Genomic DNA, 21,541 nt, shown 5'->3' on the forward strand with positions numbered 1-21,541 from the left:
AAAATAACCACTGTATAACAGCATGTAGGGAAATCAAATTTATTAAAAATAAAATAAGATACACACATAAAAGTATTATTATAAATTTTATGTATATATATTTTTTTTTAAATGTATGTACTGTGTTTTTTTATGGACCTCCTGTGTCTTAAATAAAATTGAATATATATATATAAACCTAAACGCCTGTTGCGCAGTTAGCGAGTCGATACTCGTTTCTGATTGGCTGGCGGCTCTCTGACGGAATCACGTCAGCGCGACAGTGTTTAACGTTCGTTGTAGCTGTTAGCTAACTTTCAGTTGACGGACTACACGCCGTTTGGGAGATGGATGGCCACTACCACAGCTTTAAATTCGGTAAGTGGTCATTTTAATACTTATTTTCATTACATATACGTATCAACGTACTCATGTTTTGTTTTTTTTTACTTTAGCGCCATCCAGTTCAGCACCGAGCCGCTAGGTTAGCTAGCTTAACGTCTGTTTACGTTAGTAGGTCAAATGGCGAACTGAATCTGTGTATTCATGTGTGCCTCCTTTTTTTTTTAAAAGCTAGCTTAAATTAAAACCATCATTCAGACAGTAATGACAAACGCAGATTGGATGTGGGGTGTCTGGACTGGAGAGGAACAGTTTATATTGGACTGAGAGACGACAGCGCCATAAAAATGTCTGACGTCATCTCAGCCATGGCCTTCATGGACGTATAAAGAGGGCTCAACTAATTTCGACTGTGGGTAATTAGGCCAGAACTGAATAGAGGGCAACTTGTGTAAATATTATACGTTTATGTTTTGTCATTTCACTGAGGCTGCAACTTGTCCACCTGCGTCCTCTTTACTTAGCCTCACAAATTATAGAGTGGCGAAGTCCCGCCTTTCTATTTCCGGTACATGGGACCTCAATATGAATTCCTGATGATGTATTCCTCTGGCGAGATCGAAATTATTTTCTTGTCCCATTTAAATTGTGCCATGAATTTCACATATGTTGTTTATGGATTTTAAAGATAATTTTTCATACAAAAAAAAAAAAAGATTTATGGCGAAGAAGTTTAATATTGGTAGGTTTTGTGTGAGGCCGCTGTGTGAACTACAGCTCTTCACCCTCGGCGTGAATGATATCCGTCAGTTTGAGCCAGCGATTCCTCGTCTTCTCATCAGACGGGAAGCGAAAGCATGACCAGCCGTACCTGCTTGAACGGAACATTCAGGAACATCTTGGTTTGATCGGCACTGAATCGCTGTGAGAACGGGTGATGTCAAATAAGCCAGATGTAGTCTTTCTCATTGTGTTTTCTCTACAGCCTTAAACTGAACAATTACACAATAAACACTCAAACTCTTGATGTGAAAAATTATAATTTAAATCCACAAACCACATATTTCTAATTCGGGGCATATAACGACTGGGACCAGCAAATAATTATATTATCTGCATTGAGACCCATACATTTTTTACCATCTCAGAGGTCACAGGGGAGTCTAGAGGAAGGGGCGGGACCTCGCCACTTTATAGCAGGTGATGGCACCAAACAATTCATTTGTTCATGTGTTTCTGAAGTTTAAGAGGTGTCTCCCTTGTGCTCAAGCAGAGAGCGTGCTTAACAGTGCCCTCTAGGCAGAGGGTGTGCACTACCTCTCTCTGCCAAATAGCCCCTTGATTCCCCTGCATGCTTATTTGTGCAGTGTCAAGCAAGTGTCAGGCCCGCCTGCACCATGGGACATGGCTCCTGTGAGACTGGAGCCAAAAGGCACCAGTTTACAGGCAGAATGTATGTTTTCCGTCGTGTGTGCATGAAATAGATCGACTTGAAGGTGCCTTCAGAGATGTCTTGGGATGATTTATGGTGCAGCAGAATACATCTTGTGCTAAATCCCACTCTGTGGTACAATGGCTGGCTTGCACTCACTGAGGGGGCGTGCGAGTGGGTGGTTGGTTGGATGTGGCACAACTTCACGTGCAATTGCTTTAAATTTACACATGGGAATGTGCCATTTTCCAACCATGGACAAGGCATTTTTATCGACTTGTAATGTCTACTCTGGTGCCTTACCTGTTGGAGCTTGGCAGGTATTATGTACAAAGACCGGGCCGAGCCAGAAAGTGTATCAAGGGGGTTGCTGGCAGCCCCTACTGTATGTGTTGGAATGTGCCATGGCTTGCTATTGGGGTGGGACACCATGACCTCAGGCAATAGGATGGGTGGGTGCGACTCCACTCACATAGAAAAGGAAAGGAGCCGTAACAGATGAGGTGGTGAGAATTGAAAAGTTACAACTCATTTACCCATAAACCAAACATTTTTAGTGTCCATAGATGGAAACATTGGCTGACATTCACTGTGAAACCACAGAGTAGGACGGCATGGGTTAATGATTTGTGTCATCTCTGATTGAGTTTACGACTTTGACAACCGTCCACTTTTGAGCACAAATGAAGTTCCACTTTACTTTTGCGTCACAGAGAGATGTGGGAGAGGAGACGGAGGGGGAATGCTGTTTCTTTAAGAGAGAGGGAGGGAGAGTGAGTGAGAGAGAGAGAGAGAGAAAGGGAGGGACCTCTTTGCCCTCCAGAAACCAGGAAGGGAATTGAGTTGATCTGCTGCTGCTTGGTTAGCGCATACGGGGCTTTAAGCTGCACAACAGTGAGAGGGAGAGGAGGAGAGGAGAGGGCTGAGCTAACCCACAACAAGCTTCACCACGGCCATCACAGGTGAGCTAAAGGCACCCTGCCATCCCTCCGCTGTCTGCCCTGGGCCTGACAACCAGAGGGGAGCAGGGCAGAGGAGGAGAGAGGGAGGAATGAGGGAGGGGGACAGAAAGGAGAGCAGGGTGGGGGGGTTGGCCGGAGAGGAGAGGTGGGTCGCAGCAGTAGTCAAGGTTCCTCTTTTTTTTGTAATCCTCCTAAAGTACTTCCTCTGTGCTGCTCTTACCTCTGGTGAAGCTTGAGATAAAGTTTATAGGATGTGTTCAAGGCATTAACTTTTCAGGCAGGTGGAAACACTTAGAGGAGGAGGAGGAGGAGGGGGGAGGGGGGCTCTTGAGAGAGGGGGGGTACCGAACGAGGGGAAGGAGTAACCGAAAATAATTGTATTGGACAAGGGATAAGCAATAGCAACAACTTTTCGGGACAGTGGCGGTTGAAATGCTCAGCTCCGGGCAAGTTGTGTGTTGTGTGCGCAGGGCATGTTGTAGAGGCATTACGCTGTTTGGAATAAGAATAAGTCATAATTTAGGTCAGGACTTTTAAATGTGTCTGAAATGTCACTCGAGTGTGAGTCAATGAAAGAATCCCCGTCTGATGCTACTGCTCCGACTGGCTGAATTTCTTTATTTTCTTCATACGAAGCTCGGCCCTGTTTGATGGCTGGTCTGTACTTTAATACCTGGCAGCCTGCTAGCAACATACTGTAGTGTATAATTCAGCCCTGAGTGCTTACGTTCGAGCAGGCTTGGAGATAGTGGGGGTGGTGAGGGCAGAGGGAGCTGGGATTCGTAGTCCACAGCAGGAAGCAGTAAAGCAGGTCGAATGGGGTTTCAGAACTCTATATCCCAGAGTGCCTTGCCCTTGGCCATCCAGGAAAGGGAACAGCTGCCAGCCTATCCCAACAAGGAGGTGTGGTGAGTGAGCAGCTGTCAAACCAATGAGAACAGGGGATGCAGATCTGAGTTGTGGGCTAAAAACGGAGGGGGGTGGGGGGCGGCGGCGGTGGTGGTGGTGCTTGGGGGGCGGAGGGGGGTGGGGGTAGGTGTCTGTTTGTGTGGGATCAGGCAAGGGCTTGCCTGTATGACGAGGGCCACTCGCAAGTTTCCTGTCTGGTAAAGCTCGAGCCCTGCCCAGAGACGGAGGCAGCAGAGCTGGCCGGCAGGCAGGGGAGGCAGATAGGGCCCAGGAAACATTTTCTGCCTATTTGGTAAGCACTCCTAGGACATCCACACACACACACACACACACACACACACACACACACACACACACACACACACACACTGTGTCTTTAGACTGTGACTGAGAGGAGAGGCGAGCATGGGAAATAAATACCATAGCGTGTTGTGTGTGAAGGCGAGTGAGAGAGATGGGGCTTGATAGAGTTCAGAGTTCTTGACCCACTTGCAGATAAAGGAGGGAATAGCAAATAGGCCAGTGCTGTGTGTAAGGTGCTGCACAGAACACGGCTCGGAGAAACAGTTTGTGTCGTAAAGTTTTCATCCACATCAGGCTAACTTTAACTGTGGGCATCATTGTGCAGCAGTGCCGTTTCCATCTTAAGGCACAATATTCTTTTAATGCTTTTGTCTACTGCTGTGAGTAAATGGCACTGCTGCTATTATTAGTGTAGTGAAAAGATGAAGACAGTTGCATATCCCGTACTGCTGCTTCTTTAGGGGGGGTTCAAATAATTCTACCAAAGACACTGCATCAAATGTTTGCTGGACTGTGGCAGAGCCATCGTGTTGATCACTGACAGTGCAGGTGGTGTTGAGTATTGAGTGTAATAGTTTATCTGAGGAACCTCGGACATCTTTTCTTGCTGAAGAGAAGAATATGTGGCATATCTTGTGACAACTTGATTACTGGTAGTGCAAGCTGCTTCAGCAAAGTCCATGCAATATTAAAATAAAACTAGAAAAGCACCAGTAACTTTGTGACCATGCTGGGGAACTTGTGTACTTGATTGATTTCATTTCTCCTCAGCTACTCACACCATGGCCAATCTCATGGCATACTTTTCTCCTCGTCCACTCACCCCCCCTTCCTCACCAGCATCTTGTTCAAAGCAGATTCTAATCTCGGATGTCATGTCCCGCTTGCTTGTGGCTCGTGGTTAAAAGGCTTCACAGGAACCCTGACTGCCTTGCTCGATAACCAGATGCATATTTTTTTGGCTTTGCATACTTGTTTAACCCGTTTTTTTAAACGTGTGGGCACGGAGAGGGTACAAGAAGAGCACAGTACATGTAGACGCCCAAATGTGTGAGGAATGCTTCTTAGAAGGCGGTAGCAGAAAACTTTGATGGTATTTTTATTCTACAATGTCACAGACAATATTAGTAACAGTAATAGTACAGTAGTCCTGATGCTAACCTCTATGCCACTTCCTAGGTGCCTCTATGGGAAAGTAAATTCCAGCAAGAGGTTAAACTAGGACGCCATATGTGTTTGTGTGTGTGTGTGTGTGAGTGTATGCTGGTGTGCATGCATGCATGCATGCGTGCGTGCGTCTCTGTTACCAACAATAGATCCAGGGGAATTGCAGGGGACTTCAGTGGCTGTGGGAAGGTCCAAGACACCACCCATCAATTTGGCGGTGAGGCTGAATACAGTTTGATATTCCTGTATGTTTGTGCCTACACCACTATGGCCCGAAACTAGCAGGTTCAGACAGACGGAGAAGACAGGTTGCGTGATGTCGCCGTGGCAGTTTGAGGCTTTATTTTAGAGTGAAATCTTGGCTGTATACAATGCACTGCATGTAACAGTCATCACAGTTGTGCAAAGCTTTGTTTATATGGTCAAATGATGTACGGTGGAATCAAACGTTGAGTTGTTTTGTACTTCATACCACACAACATACTGTTTGTGATGCTGTTCGATCTATCTTTGGTTAAGTTAAAATATTTTTGAATACTTTAAATACAGCTTCACTTCCCCCTAATGTTTGGTTCCCTTGGTCAGCTGCTCAGTATACCACAGCTTCCAGCCTTGCTAGGCAGATAGACAGACCCCTCTCTGTTGTTTTTCTGTTGTTGTGCTGAAGTCTAGGGGGAGTAAAGGGGCTTCTTCTGTTCTCTTCTGGGACATTTATTATGGAGAGGCCAACACAACCTGATCAAATTAGAGTAGGAGAGGAAGAGGCTGGGATGTTTTTCAGCGTGGGGGTAGAGCTAGACTTGAATTTTCACACTTTTGGAGTTTTTTTGGTGATAGGTTAGCAGATGTTTTTATGTTTTCAGTGTACTGTAAAAATCCTAAATTATTTATTATTTTAAGGCAGTATAATCCATTACACACCACAGTGCAGCTGTACCAGAAACTCCTTTTAATTAAGCAGAAAGAATAACTGATCAGGTGATATGTGATCAATGGGACGTGTTGCTTTGGTGAACGGGTTCGGAGCGAAGCAGGAGAGAAGATGGGTGAGGGGTTTGCATTGAATGACGCCGAGACACAGGAGGGTGGGTCTGCAATGCTTTGCCTTCTCGGCAATGAAAAGGGGAAGTGGGTGATGTGGTGGGTGCTGAGACGGAGATGGAGCAACGATGAGATGAGAGCGACAGATGAGAGGAAGAGAAAGAGAGGGTCAGACAGTAGGGACTGAGAGAGCGAGCAGAGAGCTGGTCATCTGATAACAGAGCGGGTTCTGTTACACGCCTGTCACAGACTCACAGGAAGTCCTCTTCGCCTGTCGGGCTGCGCATGTACAAAGCGGCGCAGGGCACGTCGGTCTGCAGACTGACCAACCGTCCCGTTGATGCTGTGTTGGATTATAGTGCTGTTTTCTGAAGCCATGTGTTAGATTTTGTTGCACTTCCTGGTTGGCAGCATGGCAGTGTCAGAGCATGTTACTCAAGCTAAAAGGAACTCAGCCCGTGGATGTGGTTTTATCAAACTGCAGCTGATGAAAAGCTACTGTCCCAAGACATGAGTTCACAATGACATATCGACTAAAGACTGTTGTACATTATGGCTTTAGATAGTATAATATAATAATGTTTACAAAAACTATTATGAAGCAAATTAATTCATTTGTGTGTATGGAGTGACAACAAAAATAGAAACACCTGCACAATGCTCTACAAAAGCCTGACTTCCTTATTCAAAATGGTCCCTTTTGCTGATAATACTACTTGTTTGTAGGTTTACTGATAGTTTAATCACCATATTTCTGTTATTGTGTCAAACTATTTAAGGAATGTAAGTTTTTGTAAATTCACAGCTGTTGTTAGCCTGTGGTTATACAGTTGGTCTGACTGATACAAACAAGCAAGGAAACAAAACACGGACACATTTAGAACAGTGCGTGCTTGCACGAGTAATTAGCGGCAGCTATGGGTTTCACTTTTCCAGTTCTTTTGCTATCTGGCAGCGCAAACACAGACCTTTATAACATCATAAAACCCCTGCTAGCTTCCTCACATTAAACTTTACCCCTCTTGTGGGTGGCTACCCTCCCTCTTACGGGAGCAGGTTACACCAGGTAACTGAATGAGATCTCTCTGGAGTTTATCATTGACATTTGAGTCGGATTCCTAGGCCACCAAACTGTACGCTCAGGAGTTATGATTGAGCTTGTGAGTTGAACGCCCTGCCTCGCCCACTACCTTTTCACTGGCTTTGTGTCTGTGTTTTGGCTGCACTTCCTGGTGCAGTTTCTAGTAAAAGCTGCCAGGCACAGACCAGCCCATGCAACTTCAGTTTTATCAGTCACTTGCCCTCTTCCTGCTTTGCTACCAATATGACCAATCAGGTTTCCTTTCACTACTGGCAGCAGCAAGTCACTTGGCTCAAAATCCACTCCTCCAAGGAACTACCACCCCCTCCCCATTCCGATAATCTTGCATTATCTTGGTCCAACCTTGAACCCACTTGACCTGAGTTGAAGTGATTCCATTGCAGCAATGTGGGCAAGGCAGGTTTGTAGCCAAAGAGGCCAGTTGAGATAGTCAGGGAAATGAGGACGGGGGTGGAAATGAAATGAAAAAGACAGGGGAAGGGAGGTATAGACGAGAGCAAAAGCCAACCAAATTCTTCCACTTGTTTTGGGAATTTCCACGTTTTTCAGTTGTTTTCAGTCCTGGCTGCTGTATTTCTGTTGCTCTCTAATCTTCATACAAACACTTGCATGCATGAAGTCTTCACCTGAGTCAAATTGGGAAGCAACCTGATAGAATTGTTGTCAAAAGCAATAAGCTAATAACACACAGTGTTTATAAAATTCCATCATCATTTTAGGTTTAAGGCATCAATAATTCACGTTTCAAGTTGTGTTGCTCATTCGTTTTCATAAGTTTTGAATAAAAACAGACCAAAGGTAGGATGTTTGTTCTAAAATTCATTAGTTAAATCAAAAGGTTCTCCAAAATGGAAATATGAAGTGCACAACCCATTTAAATAACAAGTGTAAAAAGCAATTATCTTTGCTTCATGCTTGTCTTGAGTTCAATCACATTATAGTTATATTATATATGATCTAAGGTCTATCTAAGTAGTATCTGAGGTTGCACAGGGTTAACAGTTTGTTCCTTTGTATTTAGGAATGACTGGTATGTGACAGAGATACTTTCAGAGTGGAAATTCTGCAGTCCTTGGATGATGCATATCAGGCATGATAAAAGCATTTTTACTAACTGCTACCACAGACCTGATGTCAATGCGTTTGCCAATGAATGACTAGCAAATTGGGTGTGACTGCTCTGCCATGGATAGTAAGAGCACACACAGCGCAGTCATCTGAAGTAACACCACAACAGAAACCGCTTTACAGGAGAGCGCTAAGGGTTGTTTCGTCCCTGAAGTGTAATTTTCGACATCCGTCCTTGCCGCGTGTGGATAAATGGGGAGGGGTAGAGGGACATTACGGATGAGATGGAGGTGATGAGGGCGGGGATGGGATGGGTTGGTCCTGTCTTGAAGCAGTTGTTTGACTTGCAAAGCAGGCCTGGGTGCTCTCCGAGTGGGCATTGAGAGAAGGCCCTTCCCTGAAAGTGGAACGCCAGGGACTCGGAGAGCTGCTGCGCTGCTTTGTGCCGGGTTGCGGGCCTCGTCACCCACAGGCATGAATTAGTGATAAGGAATGTTTCAAGCCATGAGGAGGTGTCGGGATCAGGTTTGTTGCACTGTGTTTCCTCTTTCTTAGTGCTCTTTGCGGGGGTTATTCGGGGACAGGTGGCTTCTGCATGCAGAGTAGTCCCTCCATGCTTCGTTGGCACTAAGTTGCATTGGTGTGTGTGTGTGTGTGTTTGTATGTGTGTGTGTGTTGCCGTGTTTTATCTCCTCTCAGCTCAACGTCTTACTCCACAAAGCCGTGACCCTAGGGTCAGCTATATGTACGGGGATAACCCGCTACACAAGCTTGCTGCAAAGCCCGGTCTAGTGCAGGTGCTGTGTGTGTTGGAGAAAGCAGGTTGGCTCGGGTCTGGATGCGCTCACAAAGATCTATTTCCACCTGTGAAGGACGTGACCATTAGACATGCGGTTGCCCTTTGCATTGCTCTTTCTTCCATATCACCTCACTCTCCCTCTCTCCCTCCATCTCTCTTTGGCTTTGCCCTCACCGCCCTCCCCTCAGCATATTCAGATGAGGGCTTGGATAATAAAATGTACTCATGCCATGTCTGACAGTCTGTTTTATCATAGCTTTGTGAATGATATCGGCTTTGTGGTCAGCTACCAAAACTTATTGAGTTAAGGAAGACATACAGAAAGGAGCAAGAAACGGTGGAGCTATTAAACACTTTACCACTAATTAAACGAAGCAGCACTCTAAAATATGACCTGTTATTTGAATGAACAAACTTTTATCTTTATCATAATGTTTTGCTATAATTCATTGCAGTCATTGACCCATTTAAAGGAGCATGAAAAGTTTTAACAAACATCTGCTCTCCTCTCCAGCCTGTCTTCTTTTTCTTTTTTTTTTGTAGAGGCTTTACCTAACTCTCACCTGTGGGCAGAGCTGACATGTTGCCACATCTCAAGGTGTGGAGATAGGCGTTGCTTTTTACAAGGAAAGAAGAGGTGAACACGGGTAGGAACGAGGAGAGGCAGCCAGGTTAGGCAGGTTTGGTAGTGGGGTGTAGCGTACAAACATACCAGGAGGGCTGATCTGAAGGAATGTCATTTGAATGCCTTGCTCTTGTAGAGAGCAACCCCCCCGGGCGTCACCCCCTGCTGGGTCTCCCTGGCAGATGGAGAAAGGAGGGGGGGGTTGGATGTCCTATATGTGTGCTTATGTGTGTTGTGCGTTATCGATGTCGGCGTGATGTTACATTATGTGCTTTGTGAGTGTGTTAATAGAGAAATCGAGGATGGCTTGTTCTGCTGAAACCCCCCTCCCACTGCGCAGTCGATCATTTTAATCTCCCCCCACACGTGAGCGAGGGGACAGCCTTTCCTGAAACTTGGCACACAGTGCAGGGTGGGGTAACCAGCTCAGACCGGATTGACAACCTCCCTTTTTAATACTGTTCCCTCGCAGCTTGTTGCGTGTCCTCTTCCTCCTCCTGTGGAGTTTTTCCACAGGGTCTGCTCTGGCAGCTCCCCCCCTTCCTCCACCTCCCTCGCCCCCCCCCCCCCCCCCAGCTCCTGCCTGACACAGAGTGAACATGTTGCACAGCTCCCAGCATGCACTCTGATCCCCACTGCCCTCTGCCTCTGTCCTCCACGACCTCTTACTTGGTTTCTTGCACGACTGCACACACACACACACCTGGAGATGTAGCGTTGTATCTACACCTGTGTGCACCTGCATACACACATGTAGCACACAGACGCCTCCACTTAGTCATTCACCCACCCATGGTGTTTTAGCCTGGCAAATGCATTCAAAATCGTTCTCAGCCACTATTTATTCAGTGCCGCCACAAACTCATTTGCACATTGTCACACTTGTGCTGTTGCATTAAATCTGTAAATCCACCTGTTGGGCCAGTAGATTTACTTTAAAATCAACACTGTGGTTTTACTGCAGCTTCTCTCCGGTTCCTTGGGATACTCGCTCAAGGCTCCAGGGAAATGTTTGTAATACCTTCCTTTTGCTACTATATTACGTGAGCTACTCCTGACAAAAGTCTCAGCATACAACACATTCACAGTGAAGTTCAGTTTCAGGTTACAGCACAAAATGTTTCTTTAATATAACTTTAATATGGGTATAAGAAACGCATCACAGTGAAGAATTTTGATACGGATGGCCTGGGAATTAAATCACATATTTTCATCAAACTGTCAATGTGTCAATGTGAAAAATCAGTAGAGATGTTTTTTAATTGCCAAGACGCTAATGAATAAAGATGACTTGAGAGTGAATAATTTTAGATTTTATTGAGTGATTTTCAGTCCAAAGTTTACTCGGCTGGAGGTCAAGCATAAAATATATAGCAAAGCAAAATTATATCACCCGCAGTTTCAACTTGTGATAGCAGCGTCTCACTGTCGCTGCAGGTTGTCTGTGTGTGCCAGATGTTGCCATGATTTTTTACGACTTTTATGACTTTTGACATATTGACATAATTTTGCAGTCTTTTTTTCTGATTTGTGACATCATGCTGTGAAAGCTCATTCATCAAAAAGCTAAGCACCAAGACTGTTTTACAGGTGATAACAATACAAATCGGCATGCAACATGATACGACCCAGCGTTGTAGATTCTGCTAAGATTCATGTGTGCATTGTCTACCTGCTGGATGTTATGGGCTGAGTCCCATGTAAAGCCTCCTCTTGTACTAAAGATTTTAAACATCAACTGTGTCTTCAGTGAACATGTTGTGTTTACTTTGTCGTGTTCTGAAACATTCCAGAGGACCATGGTGACTCAATTAATCAATATTCCCATCTTTCTTTATCTACATAGAATGTCATGAACTGATCTATTATTTCCTCTTTTGTCTTCATCCCATCCCTCCATCCAACCCTTCTCCCTTCAGACAGGCAGACGGACAGACGGCAGGACGGATACACGGGTGGGGGCTGTGCTAGGGGGCTCGGCGGCAGGCTGGTGGAAGATGTCGTCAGGAGCCGGTGGGAGGGGTGGAAGGCGGCTCAGGGGGACGGCAAGCAGCGGTGGTGGCGGAGGGAGAGGAGGGGCGGGAGAGGCAGAGGAAGGCCCCGTGGGGATCCCTTTCCCTGAGCACAGCGCCGACATCCTGGGCAGCCTGAACAAGCAGCGGCTCAGCGGCCTGCTGTGCGATGTCCTTCTGGTCACCGAGGAACGGGAGTTCCCGGCTCACCGCTCCGTCCTGGCGTCCTGCAGCTCCTACTTCCACAAGCTCTTCACTTCCGGGGCCGCCGCTGACCAACAGAACATCTACAGCATCGACTTTGTGGCGGCAGAGGCTCTGGGAGCGTTGCTGGACTTTGCCTACACAGCTACATTGACGGTCAGTCACAGCAGTGTGGCTGACATCCTTGCTGCTGCACGCCTCCTGGAAATCCCACCTGTCCAGGACGTCTGTACTCACCTGCTGGACACCAAAGTGCTCTCCCCGCCGGTACAGGACCATCATAACAGTGCCATGTATTAAAGTCACATTTAAGCTTGTAGATGAGATTTGATTTGCTCTACCTAAATTAATTAGTGACACCATAAGCAGCCCTTTGTAAGTGAGGGATGCGGATCATGCCGAGTCGATGTGTTTTGGAACTGGAATAACGCTAACACGTACTTCTTCTGCCTCAGCCACTTAGGGAATGAGGTGTCTGGTCATCAACCACCCCCTTCATTAAATAGTCAGCATAGTCAAGCTTACATCATAGCCTTTATCAGTCTCTCTCAGCATGCCAAACACACGCCCACAGCCTTTGAGTTCAACACTTACTCATTCTGAGCCAATAGCGTGTGTGTAAGGACAGCATGCTCTTTTGCCAACTACAGGCACAGCATATCACAGCTACACTTCAGCATGATCAAGTGTAGCTGTGATATGCACTTGCATGTGGCCATGGGCAAAATAAACCCTGGTTGTGCATCCAGGATGTACCAGATCTGCCGATGCTGATGGCCTCACAGCTGTAGATTTAGGTCTTCCTCATCAGCCCTCACCTTTGCTGAAATGTTTCTTTTCAATATAGTTTTGTCTTTCCTACATTACCACTGTACTTCTGTCTTTGTCCTCCACTTTTCTTTTTTTGTGCAAACTTTCACTGACTTTAAATGTCCTGCATTCACTCTTTGTTCTCCGTCATGTTTCACTAGGCGGGCAGTGAGCGAAGAGATGACGATGAAGATGAGGAGGGGAAGGGCAGAGGAGGCAGGGAGCAGGGGAACCGGGTGCGGGCCCGGGAGTACCTGGAGTACTTCCAGAGAGGGGTGCACTGGAGCAGCAGCTGCAGCACGCCAGAGCTCAGGGACGTGCCCACACACCTGCACTTTAACCACGGTAATGGGGGGGTCCCCAGCAACGGAGCACCCGCTGGCCCCGGCGAGTACTACTCCCCCATGGCCCTCGCCTTGGCCCAGGCCCCCACACAGGAGCCGGAGGAAGAGGATGAGGATGAAGAGGAAGATGAGGACGGAGAGGTGGTGGAGGGGAACGGGGCAAGCCTGGGGTCGTCTTACTACCCTCCATCCCAAAATGGGCACTTCTACCTGCCGCCTGAGTCCAGACTGGGGCAGGAGACGGAGGTGGATGAAGGAAGTAGGGAGGCGAGGGAGAGGGGTTCTGCCAGTGCGCTCCTGCAGCAGATGATGGACTCCATCGAGAGGCAGAAGGAGCGTGCGACTACCGGGGAGGAACAGGGAGATGGGGATGACCCTGACATGGAATTTTACTTGAATTATTTTAACAGCACGCAGCATGAGGATCCAGCATCGGCTGCCGTGACGCCGGGTGTGCCGCCGCTCTGGTTATCTCGGGGCAGAACAGGCCAAGACCGAGGAGGAAGTGGAGGAGGAGGAGAGAGGGGGGTGGGGGAGAGAGGCAGCGGGGGTGGAGGAGGAGGAGGAGGCGGAGGCGAGAGGAAGATGCGCTCTAAGGCCTTCCAGAAATGCCCCATATGCTCCAAGGTCATTCAAGGAGCAGGCAAGCTACCCCGCCACATCCGAACGCACACGGGAGAGAAACCTTATGAATGCGCCATCTGCAAAGTGCGCTTTACCAGGTAAGCCCACGTAATGAAGCGACTACCCCGTGTCACATGTACTAATTGTCTTGGACTTGGCACTGTAGACAAATCGCCCAGCAGTGGGGAAACACTGCAGCCAGGGGTATTAGCACTAACCACCTTAGCTTTGCATTAAGAAGGCAGGGCAGTTTGTGAACCTAAATGTTTACCTTGATCATGGACTGAGCATCGCTAAGCTAGGTTTCTTCAATGTCACATTGCAGTCCAATGCTGATCCAAATGACATGTAGAATATTCCAACTCTGAGAGAGGGGGTTATAAAGGTCTGGTTTATTGTGACATACTTCATAGCAAAGTCCTTGGATTTTAACATAGGGGTCCTATAAAAGAAGGCTGTGCCATGGGAGTGTTATCTAGTGGAGGGCTGCTATAAAGTGCTGTGTTCTGATACAGAGGGGGATTACATGTCCTGGATGGCGCTCCAATGCAGTAATTTGAACTTTTGATCTCTGGTTATGTTGATTATTGCCCACGGCAGAGTCGTTATAGCACCCCGCTCCTCTCTCCCTGTCACTCCTTTACCTCTCTAATGAAATCTACCATGTGCCGCTCAGATGAATGTGGCTAGTCTACAGCAGTGGACTTGAGTGCACATGGTTTCCCTGTATTAAGGAGTCCTGCCATTTCCTTGAAATCATTCCTTTAATTCATTAATCAGTGGACTTGTGCTGGAAATAGATGCAATAGGCTAGAAAACCCTAGGACCTCTGCTGGCATGGCAGGTAGGGACGACCAATCTGAGTTTGCCTTCTAGCTAAATTCGACCGGCAGTGGGAAGGGGGTATTGTAATCTTAATCCTGCTTGATCAGGGTTAAGAGTGTGCCTCGCACGGTAATAAATCACTCGTCCTTTAAATAATTCACCTCTGTCAGTGCGCCACTTTTTTCCAAGGCTTTGGCCTGTGTGTGTGTGTGTGTGTGTTTCCTCTCTTATAAATAAATACATGTTTCTTTGTTAATTTTTATATTTGGGGCACTTTTTATATTTGTGTAGACCGGAAGGGGTTTGCAGTGGGTTTATTTGTTTGCTTGTATGACGGTTAATCCACTTGCGTGTGTGTGTGTGTGTGTGTGAGTTGGAATAGAGTTGTCTGAACTATGCTTGTTTGTTTAGGAGCCCTCTGCCCTGAGTGCACAAGGGTGAGACGATTAAAGAGCTCGGGAGCTGGAGAGATAGTAAGGGCTAAAGGGGGCAGGGAGGGACAGGAGTCAGATGAAGGCTAAGGCAGCCTGATAAAGTTCAGTGGACGGCGGTGTGCCATCACAAAGTAAAAAATGTTCCCGGCTGTAATGAGATGAAGTTAGATTTAGAGAAGTCATAGTTTGGTCTTGTTTTGACTAGAGTGTAGTTGTTGTATTTGGAAAGCACATTTCTACATGAGCTATTTGATAGAAGTGATAACTGCTTTAATACAAATTTATCAAATTATGGCTCGTGGGGATAGAACTAGGCTGCAAAATTGATGCAATTTACAGGCTCATCTATATTCCAGTGCAACGCAACGATAAACGTCAAGTTTTCAAAATTATTTTAGAATTGTTCAGCTGCAGAGGACATTAAAGTCCTCATTTTCTATTCACAAAAACGTGCTTTTTTTTGGTAATCTGTCATGTTATGGTGTCATCCTCAAACCAAAGTGAACAGAAATCGTAAAAGTGCCAACTGACACAGTGAACATTGAGCTTTCTCGTCAAAACACGGTTCGCTCTTGTGTGCAATTACACAGATAAAGATGTAAAGTTTATGGCCTCCCCTCAGTTGGCCTGGCTGCCCTCGCAGAATAATCTCATTGGAGGACATCCAAAAGCTGTTTAATAGGAAATAAAACCACCCAAAGCATATCAAGCTGACCATTGCACATGTGAGAATTAATAATGTCTTTTGAGTTAATTATATATTTGTACATGGTATTACCTGCCTGATAAGTAGTGTATTCAGATAGGAGTGAGCCAATCCTCTCGTGGTTTTGAATAGTTTTTTCTGTGTATTCTGTCGGTGATTTGTGTGTTTTTCTTTCTTCAAGGCAGGACAAGCTCAAGGTTCACATGCGGAAGCATACAGGAGAGAAGCCTTACCTTTGTACGCAGTGTGGAGCCGCCTTCGCTCACAACTACGACCTGAAGAACCACATGCGCGTGCACACCGGCCTGCGCCCCTATCAGTGCTCAAGCTGCTTTAAGACTTTCGTGCGCTCGGATCATCTGCACCGCCACCTCAAGAAGGACGGCTGCAACGGCATCCCCTCCCGTCGAGGCCGGAAGCCTCGAGTGCGAGAGCCGGGGCTCCTTGACGCGCCGCTGGGCCTCCTGAGCCCCGGCTCCGGCCCCGAGCCTCGTACCGCCAGGGGGCGGCGGCGCTCGGAGGCATCCATAGTGGCGGAGGTGGAGGGGGCGGCTGGAGCCCATGCACACAGTCCTCAGCTGCAGGAGTTTGTAGGGGAGGCAGGGCCCTAAAAGTGCAGGGGAGACAAGGACACTGCTGGACACCAGAGTCACTCTGCACCGCCTGTGAGACAGGCCAGTGAACAGAGAGGAGACAGAACACACGGAAAACAACAAACAAAACAACTAACTATTCCTCTATAAACCAAATCAGGGTGTCACAAAAAATCGAATCTTTATATTTCTTTTTCCCTTTCCTGTAGGAAATGGAGTAGACTTGCAAGCACTTGAGTCGGTTTATCTGTTAAAGAGCAAAGAGCGCTTCAAATCATTCACCATGACGTCCACTTTCTGGGCCATTTCTTTCTTTATAATATTAGGGGTTTTATACATTGGCATATGTGCTTAGGCAAATGTATGATAGATACAAAGAAACTCGGAGCAACTATGCAGTTGATTTAGATTTTTATTGGTTTTGTCCTCACAGCCTTCAAGCTCTAAGCAAGGTGTCTATCAAGCACCTTCTGGCTGCTGTACGGGTGAAGCGAGGACAAATCCTCCCAGTGAAAACAACTCTTTTTCTATTCTTTTGCAGGTCTGAAATGTACAGTTACCATAGAAACAACATTGCCACAATATGGCATATGCAAGGAAAACTCACCACAATTTTGATGTAACAGTTTTTCTCTCTCTAAATGTTCCAGAAAGATTCAGACAAGGGTTTGATTGAAGTGTTGCTTACTCTCTAAAATGCGTATATGGTTTGTCTTATTGAAAAGCAAATTCACGTCGAGTCAAATCCACTTTAATGGAGACTCTGGAATTGCAGGACTAGGGAATATGAGGGGTGGAGGGTTTGTGTTTTTAAAGCACTACCATCGTCAATGTACCTGTTGGCCTGACTACGTTGCCTCTTATCCCTCCAAACCCTGCAATTTAAGCATTTTTGTTTTCCCTTTTTGATTTTGTCTTAATTTTTTTGTTGTCGTCGTTCCTTTTTGTTGACTGCTTTGGGTACTTGACACTTTATAATTGTATACATGTATATACAGCAGGTGGTGATATGACATTAGTCCCCTCTTAATGCTGAGGTGTACTTACCAATCGGGTTTTTCCTCTTAGGCTTGATGTCATATTTCTCACAGAGTGAAGCTTGTGGGTGAACGATAAAAAACCCCGTATGAATGTTTGATGAAACAAAAAAAACATAACATTGAGTCACCCATTTGTCCTAAACGTAACACTTAACTTGTATAGTTCCTGCCCAAAGGATGAGGAGGTCGGATGAATGAATGTGCTTAACTTTGTGCAGTTTTTCGGAATCTGTCCTTGTGTGACAAGGCGCGGGTAGCATTTAACCAACCGCAGGTTAAAGGAATGGCAGGGAGCCTGAGCGAGAGGATGGCAAAGTGTACGACGAAGAGATAGATGAGCACCTTTTTTTCTATGTTTGCACAGCTTAACTAAAGATATCCAACAGAGCGGGAGAGAGAGAGGTATATTTAATCGAAGTGGGCTGGTGTTGGGGAGGGAGTGAGAGGAGGTTTATGTATCATGCTTATTCCGATATTTCTTTTGCCCTAGGGACCACACAACCGTGAGGCAACCTGTATGATGAAGAGAGCAATAAATACCTGTCCAAGTTGGGAGGCCAAATAGGCGCGCAGCTGCAGCTGGTCGTTGGGGGAGGGGAACAAGGGAAGGGGAGGGGGATCTCACAATGTCTGTTGCATTCCAAAAAATAATCTCCCCCAGCTCAGCCACGTTTCCAGGCAGGAGGGGATCAAATCAGGCCTTTTCTCTCCCTCTGTAGTCCTCTAATGCCCCCGAACTAGCCTGGAGGAGATATTATATTAGAGCCTGGTGTTACTGTGGGTAGGACGCCTGGTGCTGGCAGTTTAGTGTGTGAGTGTGTTTATATGTACGCGTGTGTGTGTATGTGTGTGTGTGCGTGGCAGCCAGGGTCGCTCTGGCCACATCATCACTGTGTGAGTCAGCCACAGCCTGTTCAAACATGTACCCTGAGCTGCCAGCCCAATGCACTTTCTCTGTGTCTCTCACACACACACACACACACACACACACACACACACTCACACACACTCTGCTCACTGGGTCCAGGTACCCTGGAGAGACGGGGGGGTATATCTGTTTGAATATTGTGAGTGACTCCTGACATCTGGATTTGTAAGTCAGTTCCACGTTGTGTTATTGTACAACAAATCCAATGTTTTTTTCCAATCATGCACTTTTTGAGTCAAGAGAACATGTGTGTGATTTAAAGTCCACCCCCGACCCCCCCATCCGTTTAATATCTGCAGTAGTGTTGTAGCTCAACTATCAGTCCGTTGCACCTTAATTGGATCGAGGCAGGTTATTAATGCACTTTGTTACTGAGGAGGGCACTTTCGTCAACAAAACGGGTACTTTGAATCAAAGCGGTTGCAAATGAGATCAGTCCTGTCTTCTGTCCACAGCGGTGTTGTTGCACACGGTCGAGCTCCTCCACTGGATTTGACAACAAGCTGCCAAAAAAGACCCAGAAATATTCAAGTTCAGATCTCTGAAAGAGATGGCGGTGGGTTTTGATGCAACCATGTCGGGTTTTGTGACCTTAAGAAAAGAATCCAACGCATCGCACTTGAAGTTAGTTGTTGGAAGTGGCAGACAAAGAAGAAAGAGGTGTGTGTGTGTGTGTGTGTGTGTGTGTGTGCATGTTTCTTTTTTGTGCATGTGTTGCTGGCTGGCAGGCTGGAGGGTCTCAGGACAAGCTTGGATAAACAAACTTTGTGTCTGGCCCATCTGTTCACCAGTTCCTCTCATAACTACATGCGTTCTCCGAGGAGCCGCCGTGATAATAGGTCCACGGTACCACACGAGCAGAAACACCATATTGTAAAACAACCCATTGGACAGTTGCTTGTTTACTTCACAGCTCTCTTGGTGCAGATTTGCATAACTCTTTGTTTACCCTCGTTGGTCATTGCCAGGGGTTGGCTGGGTCTTCAGAGTTTTAGTTTCTATTTTTGCTTTTGTGTTATGATAAAGATGGGGTTTATTAATGCATAGATTGACTCTCACAGGCAGACCAATGCAAGCTGGGTATGTGATCTTTATGCTTCAATGCAATTTGTCTTGACGTAGCAGAGACCCAAGACCAGCCATCTTAAACTTTCTTTGGACCTTAATATTTTCCCTCAAAGTCTTACGTTGTTTGTTGATTGACCAAAGCTTTCTGCCCTTAGTTCCTGTAGAAAGTATCGTGTAGTTTCTCCAGACTGGGACTCCCTGACTAAGCCACACACAGATGCCCTCCTCTTAAATACATATGCAGAATTGTGTGTGAAATCATTTTACTTGAGTTTGCTTTCTCTCGCTCTTTGTGTCCGTGTGGACAATAGAATCAGAGGTTTAAGGATGTATCGTTGTTTTTCATCCGTCTACACTCGTTTTTCTTAAAATAACGTGTTGCGCTACATTTTTTTTCTAACAATTTTACGTGTGGGTGAGTGTGGGTGTGTGTGAGTGTGTGTGTGTGTGTGTGTGTGTGTGAGTGTGTGCGCGCGGGTCATGTTTTGGGTTGCTGTGCCAGGAGGGTGGGGTAAATGGGTGCTTGGGTGGGGTTATGGATATAAAGCCTGATAGCACTGGAAATGGTGCTTTAGCTGAGAGAGCAAAGTTTGCACTAATGTTAAATGTCCTTGTCCTGCTTATGGGAGAAGGGCAGGAGACCTCAGAAAGGCCTGCGAGTTTCCATGAGCACAGAGCAGTGTGGTTAAAACTCAACGGTCTCTAAAAAAAGAGTCCATCCAACCCCTCAACAGAAATAATCATGTACAGTATATTCAGAAATATACCACCGTCTACAACAACCAATACCAAAGGCAAAGAAATGGCTTGCATTCAAGTCATTGGACATTTTTAAGCTACCAATCTCACGTTGGATTAATAAGAGTTTTATTGTTAAATCTGAAGAACTTCAGATGGACACTAGAAATGGTGTGACAACGGCGAAATCCCCTTTGCTCTTCATGGTAAGAGATATTCCAAATATACAACATTTAGGCACTTAGAAAGCAGCAAAGCCTCTCCGAAACCTTTCGAAACGTTTCCGTTTGTCCCGATGGCTGAGATGCAGCTGTGTGCAGGTGCCAGAGATATTAAATCCAGTTATTTTTACATCTCGGATGATGATGGGATTTTATCAACATTCGTCTCGTCAGTCAAATGATGAATAACGATACAGAATGCTAATGAAATATATTATTGTTGAACACTGTTATTTTTGATCTTTTCTGAATTGGATGCTTTCTGTTTACTTTCTGAAAAGGTATATTTGAATTGAAATGTTCTCTCGTTGAGGCAGACTGGGACTTTGTGGCCTTGTCTGAGCAGGACTAAGCTTCTTCTTCTTCTTCTTCTTCTTTAAGTGTTTGCAGCTGTATTGTGCGGTGTGGGGCTGAGGTTCACTCCCACCAGGTGGACAACGCAAACATCACAGTATGTCTCACGTGGGCAGGGACCGGCAAAACTCTTCCCCTGTTTGAAAACCAAATTGTAAAAAGCTGATTTGGCTCGGTACTGAAATTGATCATTAGCAGTTTCAGCTTTACTTGAATAAAATTCTAATAACGTCTCCGTACTATCCGCCGTGTCCCCGGCCTCAGCCCCAGACCAAGGTCACTCTGACCCGGGCTACACTGAGACACACTCACAACTTCATGCAATTGTTTTTCCAAATTGACCTTGATATGTTGTTTTGTTTTTATCCCTATGCTGTTATCAAAGAGTTTTTGTGAATCTATCTGAGAAGGCCATAAAACAAAGACAACCAACAAATATGATAACAATTATAACTGTAAATAATCAAGCGAAGCAGGACGGGGTGACTGTTAATATTGAGATTCGCGGCGGCACACTATTTGCTTTGCTTCATCATTTTCCTGTAACACCTGATTTTTTTTTTTTTTTTCTTTTCTTTGCCATTTTCCATCTCTCTTGATGCACAGCAAGCTGAGTGCAGCATATGCAGTACGGCACGATGCGCAGCGTGGCTCTGGCACTAACACAGACAGCCCTGGGTCCTTCAGAGAGGCAGGCTGCTGTCTGTTGGCCGCTCTCAGCCAAGTGGGGACAGTTTGCACTTGGAGTCTCTCTCCGTCTCTGGGGATGCAAAAGGTTGGCGTGCAGGGAGGGGGATTAAATACGGGTGTGGGGTGGGGTGGGGGGGTCGGGGCTGGATGTTGTTTTTCAGGGATGAGGTGTGAAAGCCCGGGTGATGGAGGTGACTGTTTGCTGAGCTGTGGTTCAGAGT

The 21,541-nt window shown here is 46.1% G+C and overlaps 1 protein-coding gene across 4 annotated transcripts; it reads left to right on the top strand.

Annotated features, from left to right (window-relative positions):
* Positions 1 to 300: 300 nt before the first annotated feature.
* zbtb7a (zinc finger and BTB domain containing 7a) lies at positions 301 to 21,293 on the top strand. 4 transcript variants are annotated; one of them, XM_084010679.1, is made up of 4 exons: positions 301 to 357; positions 11,649 to 12,212; positions 12,917 to 13,821; positions 15,870 to 21,293. In XM_084010679.1, the coding sequence occupies exons 1-4, from the start codon at positions 331 to 333 to the stop codon at positions 16,297 to 16,299; spliced, it is 1,926 nt and encodes a 641-aa protein (XP_083866805.1). In that variant the 5' UTR covers positions 301 to 330; the 3' UTR covers positions 16,300 to 21,293. The 4 variants fall into 4 exon arrangements, with proteins under 4 accessions (XP_083866805.1, XP_083866806.1, XP_083866807.1 ...); XM_084010680.1 differs by lacking the exon at positions 301 to 357 and adding an exon at positions 2,570 to 2,715; XM_084010681.1 differs by lacking the exon at positions 301 to 357 and adding an exon at positions 2,574 to 2,715 and having other exon boundaries at positions 11,653 to 12,212.
* Positions 21,294 to 21,541: the final 248 nt, after the last annotated feature.

Source organism: Eutrigla gurnardus (genome assembly GCF_963514095.1).
Source record: "Eutrigla gurnardus genome assembly, chromosome: 6".
NCBI classification, from domain to species: domain Eukaryota; kingdom Metazoa; phylum Chordata; class Actinopteri; order Perciformes; family Triglidae; genus Eutrigla; species Eutrigla gurnardus.

What these genes read in the sequence shown, in the direction of transcription:
- zbtb7a (XM_084010678.1), top strand. Translation starts at nt 8,798, where the DNA reads ATGTTTCAAGCCATGAGGAGGTGTCGGGATCAG. An exon ending in TGAGGAGGTGTCGGGATCAG is followed by an intron (nt 8,831 to 11,648) that starts GTTTGTTGCACT and finishes TTCTCCCTTCAG; the next exon opens with ACAGGCAGACGGACAGACGG. An exon ending in CCAAAGTGCTCTCCCCGCCG is followed by an intron (nt 12,213 to 12,916) that starts GTACAGGACCAT and finishes ATGTTTCACTAG; the next exon opens with GCGGGCAGTGAGCGAAGAGA.